At 36.2% G+C, this 18,583-nt stretch overlaps 1 protein-coding gene across 3 annotated transcripts in view; it reads right to left on the bottom strand.

Moving 5' to 3' along the window:
* WDR25 (WD repeat domain 25) overlaps positions 1-18,583 on the bottom strand; it is a 62,355-nt gene that overhangs the window by 12,447 nt on the left and 31,325 nt on the right. For all 3 annotated transcript variants that reach the window (XM_038137548.1, XM_038137549.1, XM_038137550.1), the window contains 2 exons: positions 16,731-16,878; positions 7,388-7,518 (listed from right to left, as the gene is read on the bottom strand). In XM_038137548.1, coding sequence (XP_037993476.1) covers positions 7,388-7,518; positions 16,731-16,878 — 279 coding nt within the window. The remainder of the gene's footprint in view (positions 1-7,387; positions 7,519-16,730; positions 16,879-18,583) is intronic.

Genomic DNA, 18,583 nt, shown 5'->3' with positions numbered 1-18,583 from the left:
CGTGAGCACTCTCACTCCAAAAGAAGGAATGCTTCATTCCTGGCCCATTTCAGTCTCTCTGGGAGAATAGGAATGATGTCCTACACAGACAGGTGTCGGATTTTCATCTGCAATGCCAGTATATGAGGCTCCCAAATAAGCACAGCAGACTGCTCACCTCTGCCACAGACACAAAACACCTGCCTCCACACTCAGAAAGAACCCCTGAATGTTAACAATAAAAATCACATGCCATTATGCAAGTGCAAATATACCCCCACCATATTTCTTTGAACATTTGTCCATGGATTCAGGAAGGATTTCTCTGAGAAGAATAACTTGAGTTTTCTAAAGCACTGCATAAATCATCTTATTTTAATTACCTTGTTCTTCCTGATACCACCAGTACATGACAATGTATTGGCTGTTTCTATAGAAACCAGAAGTGCAAGCAGCTCCACCAGTTTCCACAGCCTTTTTTCATATTTATATGCTACCCAGAGACAAATTCATTAGGGTCTCCTAAATACATGCTACTTAAAATGACTGCATCTCATCTGAAAGAAATTGCAATAGAATGTTTCCAAGGAAACAAATGTGGTGCATTTGCACCTATTAATTTTTTTAACTGTGCTTTAACAGCTTGGGCTTATTTCTTTATAAACTCAAGTATGGAGAAACAGCTCACCAACATAAAAACCATCTCTTCAATTTTTTTCTTTTTAAGCATAAGTGTAGATGATAGTTGCAATTTTTTGGCTAAGTAATGTTCAGAGTAATAAACAAAGACTGGGGGGAGGGGAAAAATCCTGTTGTTACTCTGCCTTGAACTCTGCTGTTAATAAAAATTTTACAGTTCATTTCAAGACTTATTTTAAAAGCTTGAAATAGGAGCTTCCACCATTTTTTTTGCTAGTTAATTTGTTCTATATCTCATAAGATCTCCATTTTAAAAATGGGGAATTCTGTGTAAATCTTCTATGTTTTCCTTAATTTAGCCTTGAATTTATACTAATCTTTTTTTAAACTTTCCACAACAAAATTTTGTTATTAATCCCAAATGGTTGAACCTTTCTATTTCTTTGTACTCTTTCAATTTCTAGTAAGTTGTTTCTATTTTTCCTGCATAATATTCTATTGCTTTTTTTATTGATTGTGCTAGCACAAGACTTTCTGTAACAAATATTTCCAAAAATAAAGTAAGAAATTTTGTCTACATTTAGTGTCATACCTGAAGCTCTTTATTAAATTCCTCCAAGCCAGTTTCCTTTTTTGAGACATCTGTTTTAGCCAGTTTTCTCATTATACAGTAGCTAGGTTAATTCCTTCCTTCCCAGCTTCTCTCATTGCTCTATACAAGTCCAACATCATAAAGTGACATCAAGTAAACTTCACGCAATCAACCTTCCCTTAAATAATATGATATTTTAACATATATTTTCTTTTTATATCTGTAACTAATCTTTTCTTCAAAGTCTCTTTTGTGACTGTCCAGTAATATTTTACTGGGTCTCCTCCACCTGATTCCCTTCCTCTCTTTCCCTCCTTGTTAACATAATCAGTGGATTTGCATTTATGGAGGTCTAAGAGCTTCAAATAATGCTTTAGGATCTGAGCCACAGCCCTGTCACCTTCCACTTATTCCCTCTCCAGATTATGTGTGGTGCTTCATCAGGACTTGCTGTTCTGGCAGTGATCACAAATAGCACTTGCCAAAGCTCCAACAGACCTCACCAGCTCGTGACACTGGACACGTGAACATCAACAGACAAGAGATCAAAGAGAGACTATATCCCACAGCTGAGTAAATTATTCCTCTATTTTTAATAGAGTCCAAAAAAATGTTTTCAGTGATCTCCACTCACCAAGTCCCCCACATTTCTGTATGGACGCAGTAAGGAACCAGTTCCTGAATGCTTACAAAACATTAAGTTGCATCGAAGCAGAATATAAATAAAAGGTAAAATATGCAAATCTGAGAAGTAATTAAATGGATACATTTAGAAACTTTAATGAGTTCATTCAGATGTAAGCTTTGACTGATGTACATCCTTTCACCAGAGCTAACAGCATCCCTGCTCTAGGCAAACCTTGCTGACACATGTAAATACATCGTTCAATGCAGTTTGACCATTCACCATATAATGAACTTCAGCTCCTTTAAAAGTATTGCCAGTTTTAGACAGCTACAGTTGTAGTCTTTCTCTGATGGTACATTTGTGTAAGCTTAGAAACCCAAATTAAAAGGCAAAAAAAACCCATCTGTAGTCATATTTACTTTAATGAACACAATAAGGTCCTTATTGCTGGGTTAAAGGATACAAGTCTCAACCTTTTCTTCTCTTTGGTATTTCAAGGAATACTAAAATTTCAGGTAGAATAAGTGGTTGGAATATATACTGTATCCTGTCTGAAAAGCTAATGTAGATCAGCCAAAATGAAGGGTGACTGCGCTGGCTTGTGCTGAACACCTTACGAAATTCTTCCACGGCTCAGAGAAAGGAAATACCCCTAAAATGCATAACTACTTTAAGGTCTTGGGTTATTGCACATTTCTTTTTGCAAGGTTTTATGGGGTTTATCTAGGTTCAGCTCCAAGGTCCAAAGATCCCATGGGGGCTGTTCAATGTGATGTTCCCTCCTTGGTTGACACTGCAGATTGTTTTATTTTTTAAAACACAGCAGCTCACTTCCAGGTTTTCTGGTCTTTTCATAAAACCTCTATAAACATTCTCCAAATTTTTCATAAGTTTAATCAATCTGTTATACAATAATATAAAATCTCCAGAATAATCTCTTTACCAGAGAGACACAACTGGGTTTAACACAAACAGAAAGAAATACCACTACAATAAATCTCCATAGGCTATTCAGCTGTCTCTTTTATTTTTTTTTCAGGCTTTGATTACTTGTGTCTCTAATTTTGAGATGCCTGTATACTTTACATTTCACTGAGAGGTTAACAAGCTGTCCCATCCATTTGTTTTTCTGAAATATGTTGTTTAGCTCTATCTTAACGATTTAAATTCATTTATTGTTTTTTCATTCTTTGTCTTGCTTAACACCTAATGCTAAATTTGAAATTATTTTTCCTATTTGCCTATTTGCTCAACAGAACAGGGATAGCAAAAAGTATCTTTCAACATTCCCCTTCCTTTTTTTTTTCTTTTTTTTTTTTAATATCTGCCTCTCTGATTAATGGCCTACTGCACATTTCTGTCATGGTTTAAACCCAGCCAGCAACTAAGGACCACGCAGCCACTCACTCACTTCCCCTGTACCATGAGTGAACTGTCAAACTGAATTGAAAAGATTCATTAATACGCATCAGCAAGGTTTGTATTATGTAAAGCAGGGATGCTCTTAGCTCCCCTAAAATTTTTTGGTGTTTTAGTAGCTGAGAGGATGCCTCAAACCATCTTGATACATTTTCTCTGGGACTTGCAAATCCAATTTTTGTACCACATCCAAATCACAAATAAATATGAGTAATTAATGCTCATAAATTCACGGTCCTGGTCAGAAGTACTAATTTTTTAAAATACCAATATGAGCTATTCTATGTCATTTTCCACCAGCAGAAAGCATCAATGTAGCACACTGCCATAAGGCAGCTCATTTAAATCACTGCATTTATGTGTAAATGGACAACATTTTTGCAATTTCTCATTCTCTCTCTCTGTTATGCTTAATGTTTTGCTCTGAATTTCCAGGAAAAAACCCCTTATTTCCTGATAAAATTATCATTTTGCCTCACAGTTAATTTTAAGTTGTGCAAGGGGATGGTTTGTTAAAACACAGGAGTACATCCTAAAGAATGACCCCTGAAATTGAATTACCAGCACATGCTGAAATTGAGTTTTCAATGTGCAATGGATAACAAGATTCAGATGCCTGATTTAGGGTGTTCTCTCTATTGACAAAATATGCTGCAAAGCCTGAAAAGGCTATCAGGAGTATGATGATAGAAACAAAAAGAATCATTAGTTCACCCACACCTCATTCCAAACTGAATGGCAGATTAACACACTTGAAAGAACAGGCAAAACGGAAAATCTTGTAATGAATTAGGATGAAAGAAGGTTAAAGATAGAAAGGTTGTTTGTATCAAAATTGAAACAAAAGTGGCATGAGGCCTCAGACATCTATTTCAGTTAAGAGAAAATTACACTTATTAGAACAGGACAAATTTCAAAATACTGGCTAGGACACTCTCCATTTTTAACTACAGCTATAACTGTGAAAGATGGAAAAGATATGTGAATAAAGATAACAATATAAACTGAAAGCAGGAATACCTGAAGAATCCATTGAAATCCCCCAAAACTAAGTGGAAGTGGCAGACATGACATACTGATGACACTGATAATTCATGCCTAACCAACATTTCGTTCTATGCCCAAGAGTTTGAAATGTAAATACAATATTTTGCAGTAATGATGCACAGGTGAGACTAACCTCCGCCTCAGATGTTTGTCTGCTTCTCCTTACTGCCTCATGCAAACCGTGCTACCCCTCTCTATTTGCCTTGTCCCTGTTGCAGCCACGCTGTTCATTGGTGAAGGACATGCTTCTCTCCCGCCAGTTTTCAGGAACAGTTTCACTGAGAACACTTTGCAAGACAGCCAAACAGCAAACTCCAGTCCACAGAGATGCACATATTTCTCTAGGAGGCGCCTTCTGCAGAACATCAGGCTGAGGTGACTGGCAATAGTTGGCAATCACAGCCTGGGATGCTTGTGGTGCTTTGATGGCTCTGTCCAGGTTAAGCATCATATGCTCCACTTCACAAGGAGCTGCTTTCTGAATCTACCTTTATGCAGGTCTGATCTTTAATCAGGTTTACCAGAAATATCAACTGACAGTTCAGCTGTGGTTAAACTGAGGCACCACCAGAATTTAAAACCTAAAAGGAAGGAGCTGCTTTAAGAGACAAACACATTTATTGTCATCATTGCTTGGAATACTGTCTGATACCCTGTCTGGTGCCAAGGGAAAGCACTACTGAAGCTCTGACGATTCACAAGTGGGGGGAAGGGCCAAGAACAGCATTTTTCAAGCCATTTGTCTTGGTGACACTATAACACTGCTCAAAGATAAAACTACTGCAGATTGGCAGAGATACAACAGAAGAGTAGCAGACTCAGGAGACAACTCAGAACTAATCTATCTAGCACAAGCACTAACATCTGTTCTCTAGCCCCTTAGCTCTACTTGAGTCAATGCCAATTTTGCAGTCTTCAGATCTTGTCATCAAAATCACTGGTATCAGAATTGCTGAAAAAAAGTTTTATTCAAGCATAAGTCTTGGATTGTAAATATCCATTGTAAACGAATCTTCTATTTCCTTGAAGGAATGGAAGTGCCTTCTCCATTACCAGTATTTGAGATTGTGTCCTACCATTTGTGAAAAATTTCTAACATGTTCCTCAACAACCATACACAACATGAGCACTGCCCAGACAGGCACATTTTGCAACATGTGACTTCAGCTATTGGTTACTGTGGAACAGAATCAGTTATCATTTTCCATCTGAAAAGACTGGGCACTCTAGACACACACAAGCTGAAGGCATTGCCAGTTTTGGCATGACCATGCTCATCAATCACAATTGATTTCAAATCTAGAGAAAAATCATCACAGATTCTCATAGATGGTTGCTCAAAGATTTGCACAGGTGCAAAATCCATCATAAAGAAATGACATGGGGTGAAATAATGTCTCTGGCTTTATACACAGCCAGACTATCATTTGACTTTGTGTATAACTACAGTGTCATTTCCAGAAAAGATTATCGGACCAAGTCAGAAAATCTCTGGAAGAATGTTTTGTCACCTACATCTGCCATCTTCTCCTGGACTACAATCAAAGACCTCAAATTTGACATAACATTTAACAATCTTTAAGCCTAAAAAGATGACACCCATTTAGTTCCTGAAGCACCTTTAAAGGCAGTTCAGCATACCACGATAACAATGGATTCTCTATGTTAAAAAGGACATTGAAGGATTCAATTACAGACTGCACCTCCTCCCCACAATTAAGTTCTACTGTTATGAGAATCTCAAGAAGAAAAACTGTATTTGCTGTGTCATTTCCTTGCTATGAAACCACTGATCCTGCTCTTCAGGAGAAAAGCCTTCTATTAGTCTTTCTTCTTCAGTTCACTGCCAGGAGGAACAGTGAAAACGGAAAATCTAATTTCCTTTTTAAAAATTTACATAGGTATTTTTTATTAAATGTGCTTATATTTTGCAATTTAAAACTAGAACCATCTTCCTTCACAGACGTATCTTTGAGAACCTCTTCACATCCCTATGAGGGAAAACCAGCCACCACAGATGCAATAAATCCCATCCACTTTTACAAAGGTTTTCATACTAACACTGTAACTCTGAAACTCACAGTAATTTTATTTTCAGAGTAGCCTCACATGTGGCAGTCTCAATATGTATTTACTAATGTTTTTCTTTTAAGAATTTATTGATGTGGTAGAGATTTTACATAATTAAATGCTTTCCTCAAACATCGGTGGCAAATGCAACTGCAGCACAGGAACTTGATTGTTAATTGCACAAGAATACTCTGTTTCCTCAATAGAGCAACTACCACAATGATTTCAGAGATCTCCTGTTAGAGCCCTCATACCTGAAATGCATCTTCCTTTATCTCTCACCTATTATTCTTAGTGCATCACAGACAGAGACAAGGTGTGCTATGCTATCTTATCTTGTTCAGGTCCCTTCTGCCATCCTCAAGAGCAAACAGATGGCAAACTATGATGAGTAGGATCTACCCACAGAGAAATTCAAAGGAAAACAAAGAACTAATCAGTTTACAGTTCCTCAGTCCCTACTTCTCTTTGAGCTGTTCTGTAAATGAGGATGTTGCTTACCTTACACTTCCACTGGCAGAGTACAGCTCTGGTCTCATCTGAGCTCAGTGGCAGCTGGGAGCACATAGCTCTTTGTGGTTCATGATAAAGTAAAAGCAGAGGCATTTCACACCTCTGTGGCCCTTCATAAATGTAAAAATTGCTCCAGGCCTCTATACAAAAGGTACAGGCATAAGTACAGATCCTGACCCACATGTAAGAGCTTGAGGAGCAAATTAGCTGTACCGTTTCTTTGCTTTTCACGATCCTCAAGTGAGATATTTACTTTGTTTAATTCAATTAGATGTTACTTATATCTATAGAAAGAAAAAAAATATTATTTTTCTGTACAGTGTTCCTCATAGCACTTAAAACACATTGCAGAGGTTCGTATCAATGAATAGGAACACAGCGACAAAGGCAAAAAACCTCAGAATGACATTTCAATGAATGACCAGACCTTGATAACACAAGCATGATAACACAACCTAGGAAACACTTGGAAAGAGAAAGACAAAAAATATTTGCTTTACCTTAGAAGTCCTTAAATCCCATGCTTTAACTTCTGGGCTGAATCCTCCACAAATGAACACATTTGACTCTGTAGGGTGGAACTTCAGTGCACTGATCCTAAATTCTGTTTTGCTGCTAAATATCTGCTTCCCTAAAATCAAGTGACAAGCGGACATTAAAATTTGAGCAGAAAATGAAATATGTTATTCATTTATACCTATTTTCAAAAATATCAAGGTTAAAAGTGAACAGGCTTATAATAACACACTTCAAATATCTGGGGCTAGTCTAATTTAATGAAAATAAAAGACAACTCACTAATTTCTACCCACTTGAAATTGCTCCTGCTCATGGGCCTCTGCACCACTGACTGCTTCCCACTGAAAGGAGGCAACAAATGGATCCCACACTGAGGAGAGGAGCTGCACTGAGGTCAGACAACACGCAGGAAGAAATCTACAAATCTAATGGCTGAATGTTTCCCTACTGAGATGCCAGTCCTTTTCTTCTCAGTGAGACAAAAATAACTTCAACAAAACATTGTCTGTACAGAAATACCACATCCCAATCTATATTACAACTCCTGAGTTGTTGACTTAACTTTCAGTGAAGGTAGGAGTGAAACTTAATCTTGAAAGTAGGAAATAATTTGCAAACCACCATATGAAGGCAATAGCTGTTCCCATGGATACACTGTCGCCAACATTTAATTGTACACACTAATCTCCACAGGATCCTGTGGTTAGTATCAATTGGATTGCCTGCACTTTGGAACACAACAGAATTCAGCTAGGTTAATTTATAGGACTTTTCCACAGTTCGCTGCTTCCTTTCATCCTAACAAATTCATGATATTACTGTACATTCACTGAAATAAAATTTTTGGAACAGCAGTATGAACCAAGATAAATATATCTGCTCACTTTCACAATAACAACTGTGATTTATGTTCTACATATCCCATATAAGGATCTACATTAAATAAAGTTACTGCTGTAAGCAACAGTGAAGGAGGTACTGCAGAATTAAAACAAAAAATCCTTTAAAATATGATGATAAAAGGTTCTTAAAATATTCTTTAATTTGCATTTTATGCAAGTGAGGGTTATCTTAAAACAGGCTTTTTTAAACAACTGAAAATACTTTCAGCTAAAAGCATTACTGACAGATGTAAACTCTTGCAGTTAGGTGTACAATACTGAAAATCATTCACACAGATTTTTCTATGCTCATTTCATTCTCTGGGCCTGATTTATTTGATTTCATCATCGGTTCCATTTTCCTCATCTATTGAACTCAACTTACACAGTCAATAGGCCAAGACTTGTAAAATTACTTATTTATTCAGTTTAAAGAAGAGAAAGGTTTTTACTTTATCACACATGCTCATCAAGGGAAAAGACAGGGAAAAATATTACAGAGAGCCTAAAGGAGGGGTGAGTGTTGTTCTATGTAAATTCTGGTATTAGTAGGGGATTTCTGTCCTTTTTTAAATTACTCGACACCAATTGCCAGTGCAAGATCTAAAGGGCCTCTCTGTCACCACTAAGTGAAACACTTAATTTTGTCCATGAGTTCCTTCCCCAAAAGGACAAAAAAGTCATCAGGGCAGCAGAGATTTTCTCCACAAGTCATATCTGTGACCATCCCTTGCCATGGGAGCTTTCAGAATCTCAACAGCTACAGGGAAAAAAACAAAAAAGACTCCAAAGGGAAGGAAGAAAGTATTAAAATCATCAGTTATAGGAGCAACAAGATATTACTCTCATGTACACGACTACCAGGCATCATTTGCGGGGGCTTTACAAAAGCCACATACACAGGCATCTTACTCTCACCCACAGCACTTGAGAAAATACTGAATTACCCCATGGAGGCCCACTACTTAGTTTAATAGCACTTTACTCCCAAAGGAATTTGTTTCTTACTAGTTCCCAGCTTAATAAAAACTCTGGGAGTATAATCAACAAGTTTTCAATGGGACTGCAGCCAGGAATTAGCAAAAATGCAGCCTACCTGTACTAATCCTGTCACACAGCTTTATAAAGGACACATCAAGTGATCACTGTCCTCCACAAAGAGTGTTGTCCAAATGGCATTAGACATATCCATAACTGATTCAGTGGAACCCCTCATTTAAGCTTTTGGCAATCACTGGCTTTGCTATGTGTTTACCTCCACAAGACTTCTCAAAACTGCTTTTTCTATAATAAATACTTGTGTTCTCTAGCCTAAGACACAAGAAAGTCAGGTAAAACACAGGCAAAAAGATGTGCCTTTAGTTCAAGATGCATTTCATCTACTAACTACAAGAGCTGTTACTGTTCCCACAGAAAGATTGATTTAACATAATTTGTTATTAATTTGTCAATTTTTCCATCTCATTCCCTACTGCTTCCAAGTAATTTAATAATTTGCCTGATATTTTCTTCAGAAACTAAAATGCTCTAGTTCCCCACTCTGAATCTCCTTATTTGAAAGACAAGTGGGCACTGAATTTGCCCTTTTCTTTTCTTCTAGAGGCTGCAATTTATCCAAAAGTTCTCAGTGACAATCACTAACATAATTAAACCATAATAATCTCAGTGTTATGAATTCTATATTACAATGTAATAACAAACAAAATTAATGCAAACAACCTGAGCCTCTTATTCACCTCTATACTCTTTAACCTCTTTCTTTTTCCTATTTTAAGCTGCCACCTTATGATTTGATGCAAATATTAACTTTTTCTTTACTTAAGTCAGAAACAATCACAACAAACTAATCCTAAAAGCTCAGGCTCTCCAGTTAACACTTTGAAAGCCAATCCTCCCTCTTTCATTGTCTCCTCAAAGTGAAATTCAATCAAACATCTCTTTTTGGGAATTGAGTAAGCAGTGTTCTGAAGAGTTTGGTGTTATTAGATGTATACAGGAATTCCATTCTACTGCCATGTCACAGAAAATGAGCAAGACTGGAATGTAGGCTGAACAGCAGCAGTTAACAAACTTAAAAGGTGTTAGAGAAAGGAAACCCTCTTATTGTCACAACCAAAAGTTATTCACAATTCACTCAGAAATTGAGGAAAAATATCCATCTGAGAGATGGAACAAGTCAATGCAAAAGATGACATGGGGCATATTAGCTCATGCAATTCAGTAATTTGAGGCAATGAACTCAACTCTTAGCCTTTTTCTGTACAAACTTGGCTTCATGAGTTGTACTACCATGAACAGAATTTATTCTTTCCAGGCTGTAATCCTGCTATGATGGAACCTACCCCATAGCTTGGGAAATCCAGGTTCAGTGTTTGCTGTAGATCCTCCTCCACCTTTCTGGAAATCTTTTTTTTTTAGTTACCCATCTTTTTCTCTACAATTATTCACTTTATTAAAATGAAATATTCACCTTTGGGGAGTCCTATTTTATATATTGAAAAAGATGGCCTTTGAGGATAAGATCCCCTTATCCATAACAGGTATAACTCAGCACGCTTGTATACCTTTATTTTGTATATATTTATTGCATTTTAGTTCCTAAAGGCAGCATAACCAACTCATAGACTAGAGAATTAGGCCTTTTGAAAATGTCTTTGGCTAATTGAGGGTAAATTCATACCACATATCATTTTCCTTTATAAGGGGTTGTTATTCCAAAGCAAAAATCAAATGTTTCTCTAATCCTTAATTTTCACAATTTCAATAACAATATCTACTACTATATCTTTTGCAGCATGTTTTATGTTCTTTAAAGGCTTTAATTAAATTCTCCAAGCATTAAAGTCTTGCCAGTAACATAATAGTAACAGGCACAATATAGAAAAAAATCTTTACAAATATCTTGAATATATGTTTCTGCTTCTTTATGCAGCAGCCTACTGTGAAACTGCTCAGCTATGAAATCAGATGTTTTAAAGGCTATTTAACATTATGGATTTTTCACAGAGCATCAGCACAGTTGGTCAGTACAGGTTGCTTCTGTAACTGTGGTTAGTGGTCCTCAGGTTCACACACCTACCTGCATAACCCTAAAACATTTACTTCCTTACTCTAATCTGTAATCTGCCTTTCTGTAAAGAAAGATGAAGCCTGAGGCTTACAAGGACACAAGAGCAATCTTGCTTAGCAGAATGGATTTCCCTCTGTGTTTAGAAAAAGACATAAAACAACATATACAAAAATATTTCATTACAGTCACAGTCCCTCTCATGCACAATAGTGAGAAAACGTATTAGATTGATTAGACTTCATTTGTTCTTAACAAATCAATGCTGTCTCTTCTCCATTCTTGGTGTGCTTATGAAGCCTTATTATTTTCTCAAGAAACAAAGTTATATTGATTACATGTTTTTTCCTAATTTTTGTCCCTACATCTTCACAGGTTCACAGCAAGTGAAGATGTTTGAAATATTAAATAATTTTCTCTTTTAACTTTTGAAACGTCTCCATAATAAATACTTTTCAGCAAGGCTTTACACCAGTGAGCATAAAAAGTAAAATGCTGTTACCTCCTAGCTGGAGAGTGCTACGTTCAACTTATTTCATAAAACTGCTGAATCTTGGGGGAAACCTTTGACCTCACATCTAAGGTGCCTGCATACACTCGAAAGAAAAAAATAAACAAGCAAACAAAAACATTATCAATCAACGGGGCTTTTTTTACTGAGGTGCCATATAAAATCTTTCTGCATATTAAAACACACTCTCTAAATACTACTGAGAGAGAAAAGGAGGAACAGAGGAATGCCACAGCTTTCCTGGGGTGATGTTAAGGTAAGAGAACTACAACTCCTATGTGAACAAATATGAGTACATTAAAAATAGTCATGTTATATCTATAGGACTATCAAATTAGAACAGAAAAAAATATATAGAAAAGAAAATTTGAACCATTCTCTTGGTAGGTACAAAATGTTCAATTAAGAAATTCCCTCTCATTAGAACTCTGAGGAAATTATATTTGAAAGCAAGCTCAGTCCATGAACTAAAATACAACTGCAGCATTTGGCAACTTAGGAAATGTGCTAAAATTTCTTGGAACATTCCCTCTGTCATAATATTAAAGAAATGAAAAGTATCTACAATATGCAAATAGTAAAAAACCCAGCCAATGTTCTGCCTATGCTATTATACCAATTCATTTGTGACTAATGAAAAATCTACTGATTAATAAAACATGCATTCCAAAAATAAAACAGTTATAAATAAATTCTAAAAATACAATTACCCTTCCAAAGTTTGTAGAGCATCTCCACTGCATCTGGGCATAACAGAATTAAATGTCAAATGTATTTGACCTAGAACATTTTAAAAGCATTTTTTTCAGTGCTCTCAGACTAGGGCACTATTTAATACTCTGTAAATAACAACATGTCTGAACTACCAGTAATAGAAAATGACTGTGTGTTATCAGAGAAAAAACAAAACCAGGGAGTTTCAGAGTGTTGCATTATTATCATATTTGCAAAAATATTCAAAAGGCTTTGTTTTTATAAAGAAATAATGTATTTAAAATAGGATAATAAAAAAATATTAACCAGTAACAGGCAGTAAATCTGCAGGTTTTGGATCTACCAATATTCATGAATCTCCATCATGCACTTGCCTGATGCAAACTGCAACTAATCACAGAACCACTCATGTGAATGACTCATGCATAACCTTGACTTCTTTAAAAATTAATGCATATTTTGGGTCAAACCCACACTGAATGAGTACAACAGCTTTTAAGAAAACCATATTTGTGGAGAGTCTTAGCTTCATATCCTGATGTTAAGGCACTGGATGGCCCTTGAAGATAATAAATGATGATTTTAAAAAATTGAATTTAAAAAAGACTTGCACAGCAACATCTATTATCTCTTATCCAAACCACAGTAACCAGTATTATCTCTAATCCAAACTACCTTGTACCTCATTAACTTGAATTCTTCTCTTATGCTGTTCTTCATCACAGTATCATGTAGGTTGGACCTCCAGGGTTCATCTAGTCTGAATCCTACTCAAATTATGTCCAGCTGCAGCAGATTACTTAAGGGTCTGTCCACTGAAGTTCTGGGTATCTCCAAGTACAGACTCCACAGCTTCTCTGAACAGCCTGGTTCAGTATTTGGTGACCCTTGAGCTGAGCCAACAAGCTCCTATGTTCCTACATTCTTCCTTTGCCTCTTATCCTTTAACAGAACATCTCTGAGAAGTGCCTGGTATCATTTTCTCTACAGACTAGGTAAATACTTCCTGATCTGGCCTGGAATGATGTTGACCTCCTTTGCTGCTGAGAACACTGCTGATTCACATTCAGCTCTGGGACCTCCAGGTATTTTTCTGCAAAGTTTCTTTCTAACCAGTTTAGCATTAGCCTGGTCTGTTGCACAGGATTACTCCATTCCAGATGCATGTCTTTGTTGAACTTCCTGAGATTCCTATCAGCTCATTTTTTATGCTTGCAGTATCTTAGATCTTTTTATATGTAAGAACTTTCATTTCATACGTGTGACAAGGGCAAGAGGTTTGATGGTATAAAACTGCAGGGTAAGATTTCATGGATGTGTCTTCTAGCCTAGGATTTCTCTGCCAACAACAAAAATTCTGTTTCATGTTTAATGAGATTTTAGTGTTTGCTTCTATTCTGATGTTGTTCAGATCATAAAGGTAGGGGAAAAAAACACTCCAGAAGATGCAATATATTAGCACATGGGATACCCAAACTGAAGTCCAATCTTAGAAAGAAAATTTCCTGAAGAATTTATTCTAGGGCTGTTTGTTAAAAAATTGCTGACACATTCCTTCGAGCAATATCATAAGTAGCCTTCATCAGACCCAGAACAATTAGCCAGACTACAATTTCAATTTAATAGGGCAGAAACTATGTTCCCAACAGAAAACCAAGAGAAAATGACAAAAGATCCCCCACAACTCAGCAGCTCAATACCATACATTTACTAAGCTGTATTTGCAACCTTTTTTAAACTTCTTAAGTCATTCTATGTGGACCATTAGGTTTCTTTTAGTGGGGGACATGTAGCAATTTTTATAACAGAGATGTAAAACACAAAACGTATACTGAAAACGAAGACAAGAAAGATTGGATTTTGGGAAACTACTGGGAAAATGTTGAACCAGAACAAAATATACAAGAGCATAGAGTCTGAAAGAGAGCACTATTATTTATAAAATCCCACTGGCATGCATTTACTACATTTAAACACACTGGTAGTTAGTTCACTCTAGCAATGGAAAGTAATTACGGCTGAAGTCCAAAAAAGTATATCAAAGTCCAATGTGAAGGAACAGTTCTAACATCTATCTAAAGTTAATCAAAGAAGAAATCATCTCAGCACTGATGAAGAGTGAGGAGGAATGAATGATTCAGTGAACTAATGTAAATCAAAATCTTATAGATGCCTTAGTGTTTTTCAAATGGAAATGAGGCTTTTTATATCAAATTGATTTGGATTCCAGAGGCAAACTGCTTGCCCTGTCTCTCTGAACAGAACTGACTGAAATGTATGAAAAGAAGAGTAACTTTACAACAGGGAAGGAGCTCAGAAACTGGCTTGCATACATAGGAAATCAGAGTAAATTTCTGATCACTCTTATGCTTTTCCAAATGAGGTGTGAAAAGTCCAATCACAACTGCAGTTCAGAGGAACTACAAGGAATTCTGTGTTCTTTAAATAAGACAGTAATGAATACCTGATATTTCCAAGTATATAAGCATTCATTTCACACATACAATTTATTTAAGTAGCTAGAAGCACTGTATAACTCACAAGTCAGTAAGGAAAGAATCATTTAAAAAACTTACCTGCTTTGACATTTAGTAAATATATTTTGCTATTGTTGTCATTTCCTAGAGAAGTATAACTGAATCACTGTAATCAACTTAATCCAGACTTCTGACCCATTACTCGTTAGTTAAGCTGAAGACATGTTGGAAATTAACACATATTATTTAAACTATGTTTCTTTGGAATTTTCCCTATGATTTCATGAGATTTTTCTTAGAGTAGAGAAAAATTACTCAGACACAAAATCTATTCAGCTGCTATAAATCCCATTATGAAGATAGCCATTCCATTTAGAATTTTTAAGCATTACAGACAAAAGTAAATCCACTTGGATTAGAAAGATTCAGTTATATGTGAAACTAGAAAGGTTGCAGTAGAAGTCTGACAAATTAATGACTTGGTATACTAACCTCATGTACTATTACACCAAGTATATAAAGCTCCTTTCCCCATTAAAAAAGCTGAATATTCTCAAAACATCAGTATTCTGTAACATATTTTGCATTCCTACTCTGCAACAGCTCCCTTCCAGCCATCATTGAATTCAAATACTATTGGTACAACTATTGTTGAGAGAAATAAATTCTTGGAGCATGAAAAAGAACCTTTTTCTCATGTGAACAATATTTAAAAATTTTCTTGGCTGCTTTCCCAGTTCCTCAGAATAGGACTTCTGCTTTCCAGATATTCCCATACAATGTAGTTCTTGCTTTTATGCAAGAGAAAATCCTCCTAGACAAAAACTGCTTGTAATTTTTGTAAGGATTTCCATTGTAGTCTTACAAAAAATATTGCACCTTTGCAGGAGTTAAACACTTTAAAATAAACTAAGTGGGAAATGTAAAATTGCATCTCTTCCCTTGACGATGTCTCATTTTGGATCTAATTCATACACACACACAGAGATGTCCTATTATGCACAGCCCCAGTGAATGCTGCTGATGTTGGAAATGTACATTAAGGAGAGAAGGAATATAGCTGACAGAAGCACTTTAGTTTGTGAAGGAGACATGAGGAGACACAGCATCCAGGAAATTAGTTGTTAAGGTTACAACAATCAAATCCCAAATCAAATTCAAAAATGCATCAAAGGAACACAAGTTTAGTCTCACAGTTTCATACCAGAATTTAAGTTTCTATATTCCTAATTAAGGTCCTATTCAGAAAAAAGAAAAAAAATCACTTAATTAACTTCAAGCACAAACTTCAACCAGACCGAAAATGAAATACAAGCCTATGTTTAAACTAAATATATGTATAAATGTTACTGAAGTCAGTCTTAAGAGGCTGGTCAAACACTTTAATGAATGATGGTTAAAGAGCATAAAAACACACACTTCATTCCATTCATGTGTGTAGTATCTGACAACAGAAATTACATGTGATTGTCAACTTTAAGATATTTCCATTTTCTCAAACTTCTCCAACTACTCTTAATTGCCAAAATGCATTTTTTAAGTAAGGTCACATTTCCAGAATTCTAACTTTCATCTATGGATTTGTCTATGTTTTAGAAGAGTAAGGCTAGCAAGATTCCAGGTTATCTGCACACAATAAAGAAATGGCTATCATGCATTCTTCATGGCCTTTACCTGTTTCTACATCTGTTAAATGCAGCATGGAATCAAAGCCCCCACTGAGGATCCTTCTTCCACAGGATGACCACCGGGCAGCTCGAACAGCACAGGAGTGGCAGGAGTAGGTTTTTAAACAGCAGCCTGTATCTACAGCATCCCAAACCTTAAAAAGAAGGATAAGGACACCTTTACAAAGAATCACAGTATTTTTCTCAATAATAATTTGCTACAGCAAATCACTGTAGTTAAGAAAGCTTTGCATTCTGAAGCTGTATCAAGTTGGTAACTTGATACAACATGTTACTTGTTTCCAAGTAATATATTTGAAGAAATACAACTACTTTGACTTCAGTTACCAAGTACAGTTGACAAAAAATTAAAAGCATTTGCTTTTCATGATTCTATTTTTGTCATAGTTTTAAGATAAAATTAGAAGTTTAGCAACAACTGACCCATATAAAAATCCAGTATGATCAGATCTGTGACAGAAGGCTAAACATCAAAACTACTGTATTATAAACGTTCCTCTTCAGTAAAAACTGGATTATAAAATATCCCATGGTTGTACAATATAGTACCTATGGAGCTTAAAATGTGAAAAGGGAGAAAAAAAGCAAGACTTTGGGTAATGTACTTTTATCTTCAATTATGTTTTCTTCTTACTGGGCAAAAAGGACTTGCTGACGGTATCATTACATAATGCACACTAAGAAGACAACATTCCATTAAAGAAAATTATTTTATCAAAAGATTTTCTATCATGAAGCACAGTTCTGCAATGCAAAGCAACCAATTATCATTAATTACTTGACTAGCCAGTAAAGACTGAAACTGTGAGTGCCATACCCTCAGTATTCTTCCCTAATCACAAGTTTAAAAAATCAGGGAAATTTTAATACTACACTGCTTTTGAAAGTAAGTTTCTCTCTCTTAATGAGTTCTAATGATTGTTCCAAGCTTCACAGTATCAAAAAAAGGGTTAATTATGTCTTGGAGGGCTTTTGGTATGAGGAAGCTAATGAATGAATCAGGATGAAAGGAAAAACAGGTGGTACATGCTTCCGATATTTTCTGTCATGTTTTAGAGATGAAGTACAAAACCTCAATTTTCACAAGAAAGGTAAAGTAAAACAAGTACAACAGCACTTTTGAGTTTATGCTCCGTTTTAAAAAAGCTACATAATTGGAAATAGCACATCCGTAAAGCTGCACATTTCCCTCCATTATATGAATTGGAACAAGTGATCCACTCTTCTGGATGAAACCACTGACGACACCCAAGGGGCAATTTACCAGGTAACACATTTCTCTCCACTGCTTTACTTTCCATCAGCTCTTTTTTGCCTAGGTAATGGTGGTGTTGCAATGCTTTCTGGAATTAGAGTTGCATGGGCAAGGCAGTTTTGACTGAGGAAATTCACTTAGTTTACTGCCCGTTAATGTAAACTTTTAATTACAGAACCTTTTGAGGAAAAAAGACCAAGAGTTAAACAAGCACTTAGGGAGCATCTTCCCCTGGCAGATCCCACTTCAGACCAGTGCTTCTCCCCCTGCTCCTACCCAGCTCCATCAGTTTTCACTGGGCATCATGGTGAAATGCTCAGCCAAGCAGTGAATGCTCAGCTGTAACAGAACGTGTCTGCCTCAGGTGACAAGCAACCAGGCTGTGCCTCCAAGTGACAGAGATGTTAACCATGCTATATGCACAAATGGAGAATCTTCTCTATTTCACTAGGAAGGAAAATGCTATCAGAGGATCACTGCAAAGCCACCATCATGTGTGCATTTCCTTAGGGAGCCCCTTAAGTGCTTCCCCATTCCTGTGTATTTCCACTGTTTAACCTGTGGTAAGTGAAAAAAATGTGGCT

This window comes from Motacilla alba, chromosome 5 (genome assembly GCF_015832195.1).
Source record: "Motacilla alba alba isolate MOTALB_02 chromosome 5, Motacilla_alba_V1.0_pri, whole genome shotgun sequence".
Classification (NCBI taxonomy): domain Eukaryota; kingdom Metazoa; phylum Chordata; class Aves; order Passeriformes; family Motacillidae; genus Motacilla; species Motacilla alba.
This window is presented reverse-complemented; position numbering and strand designations above follow the sequence as displayed.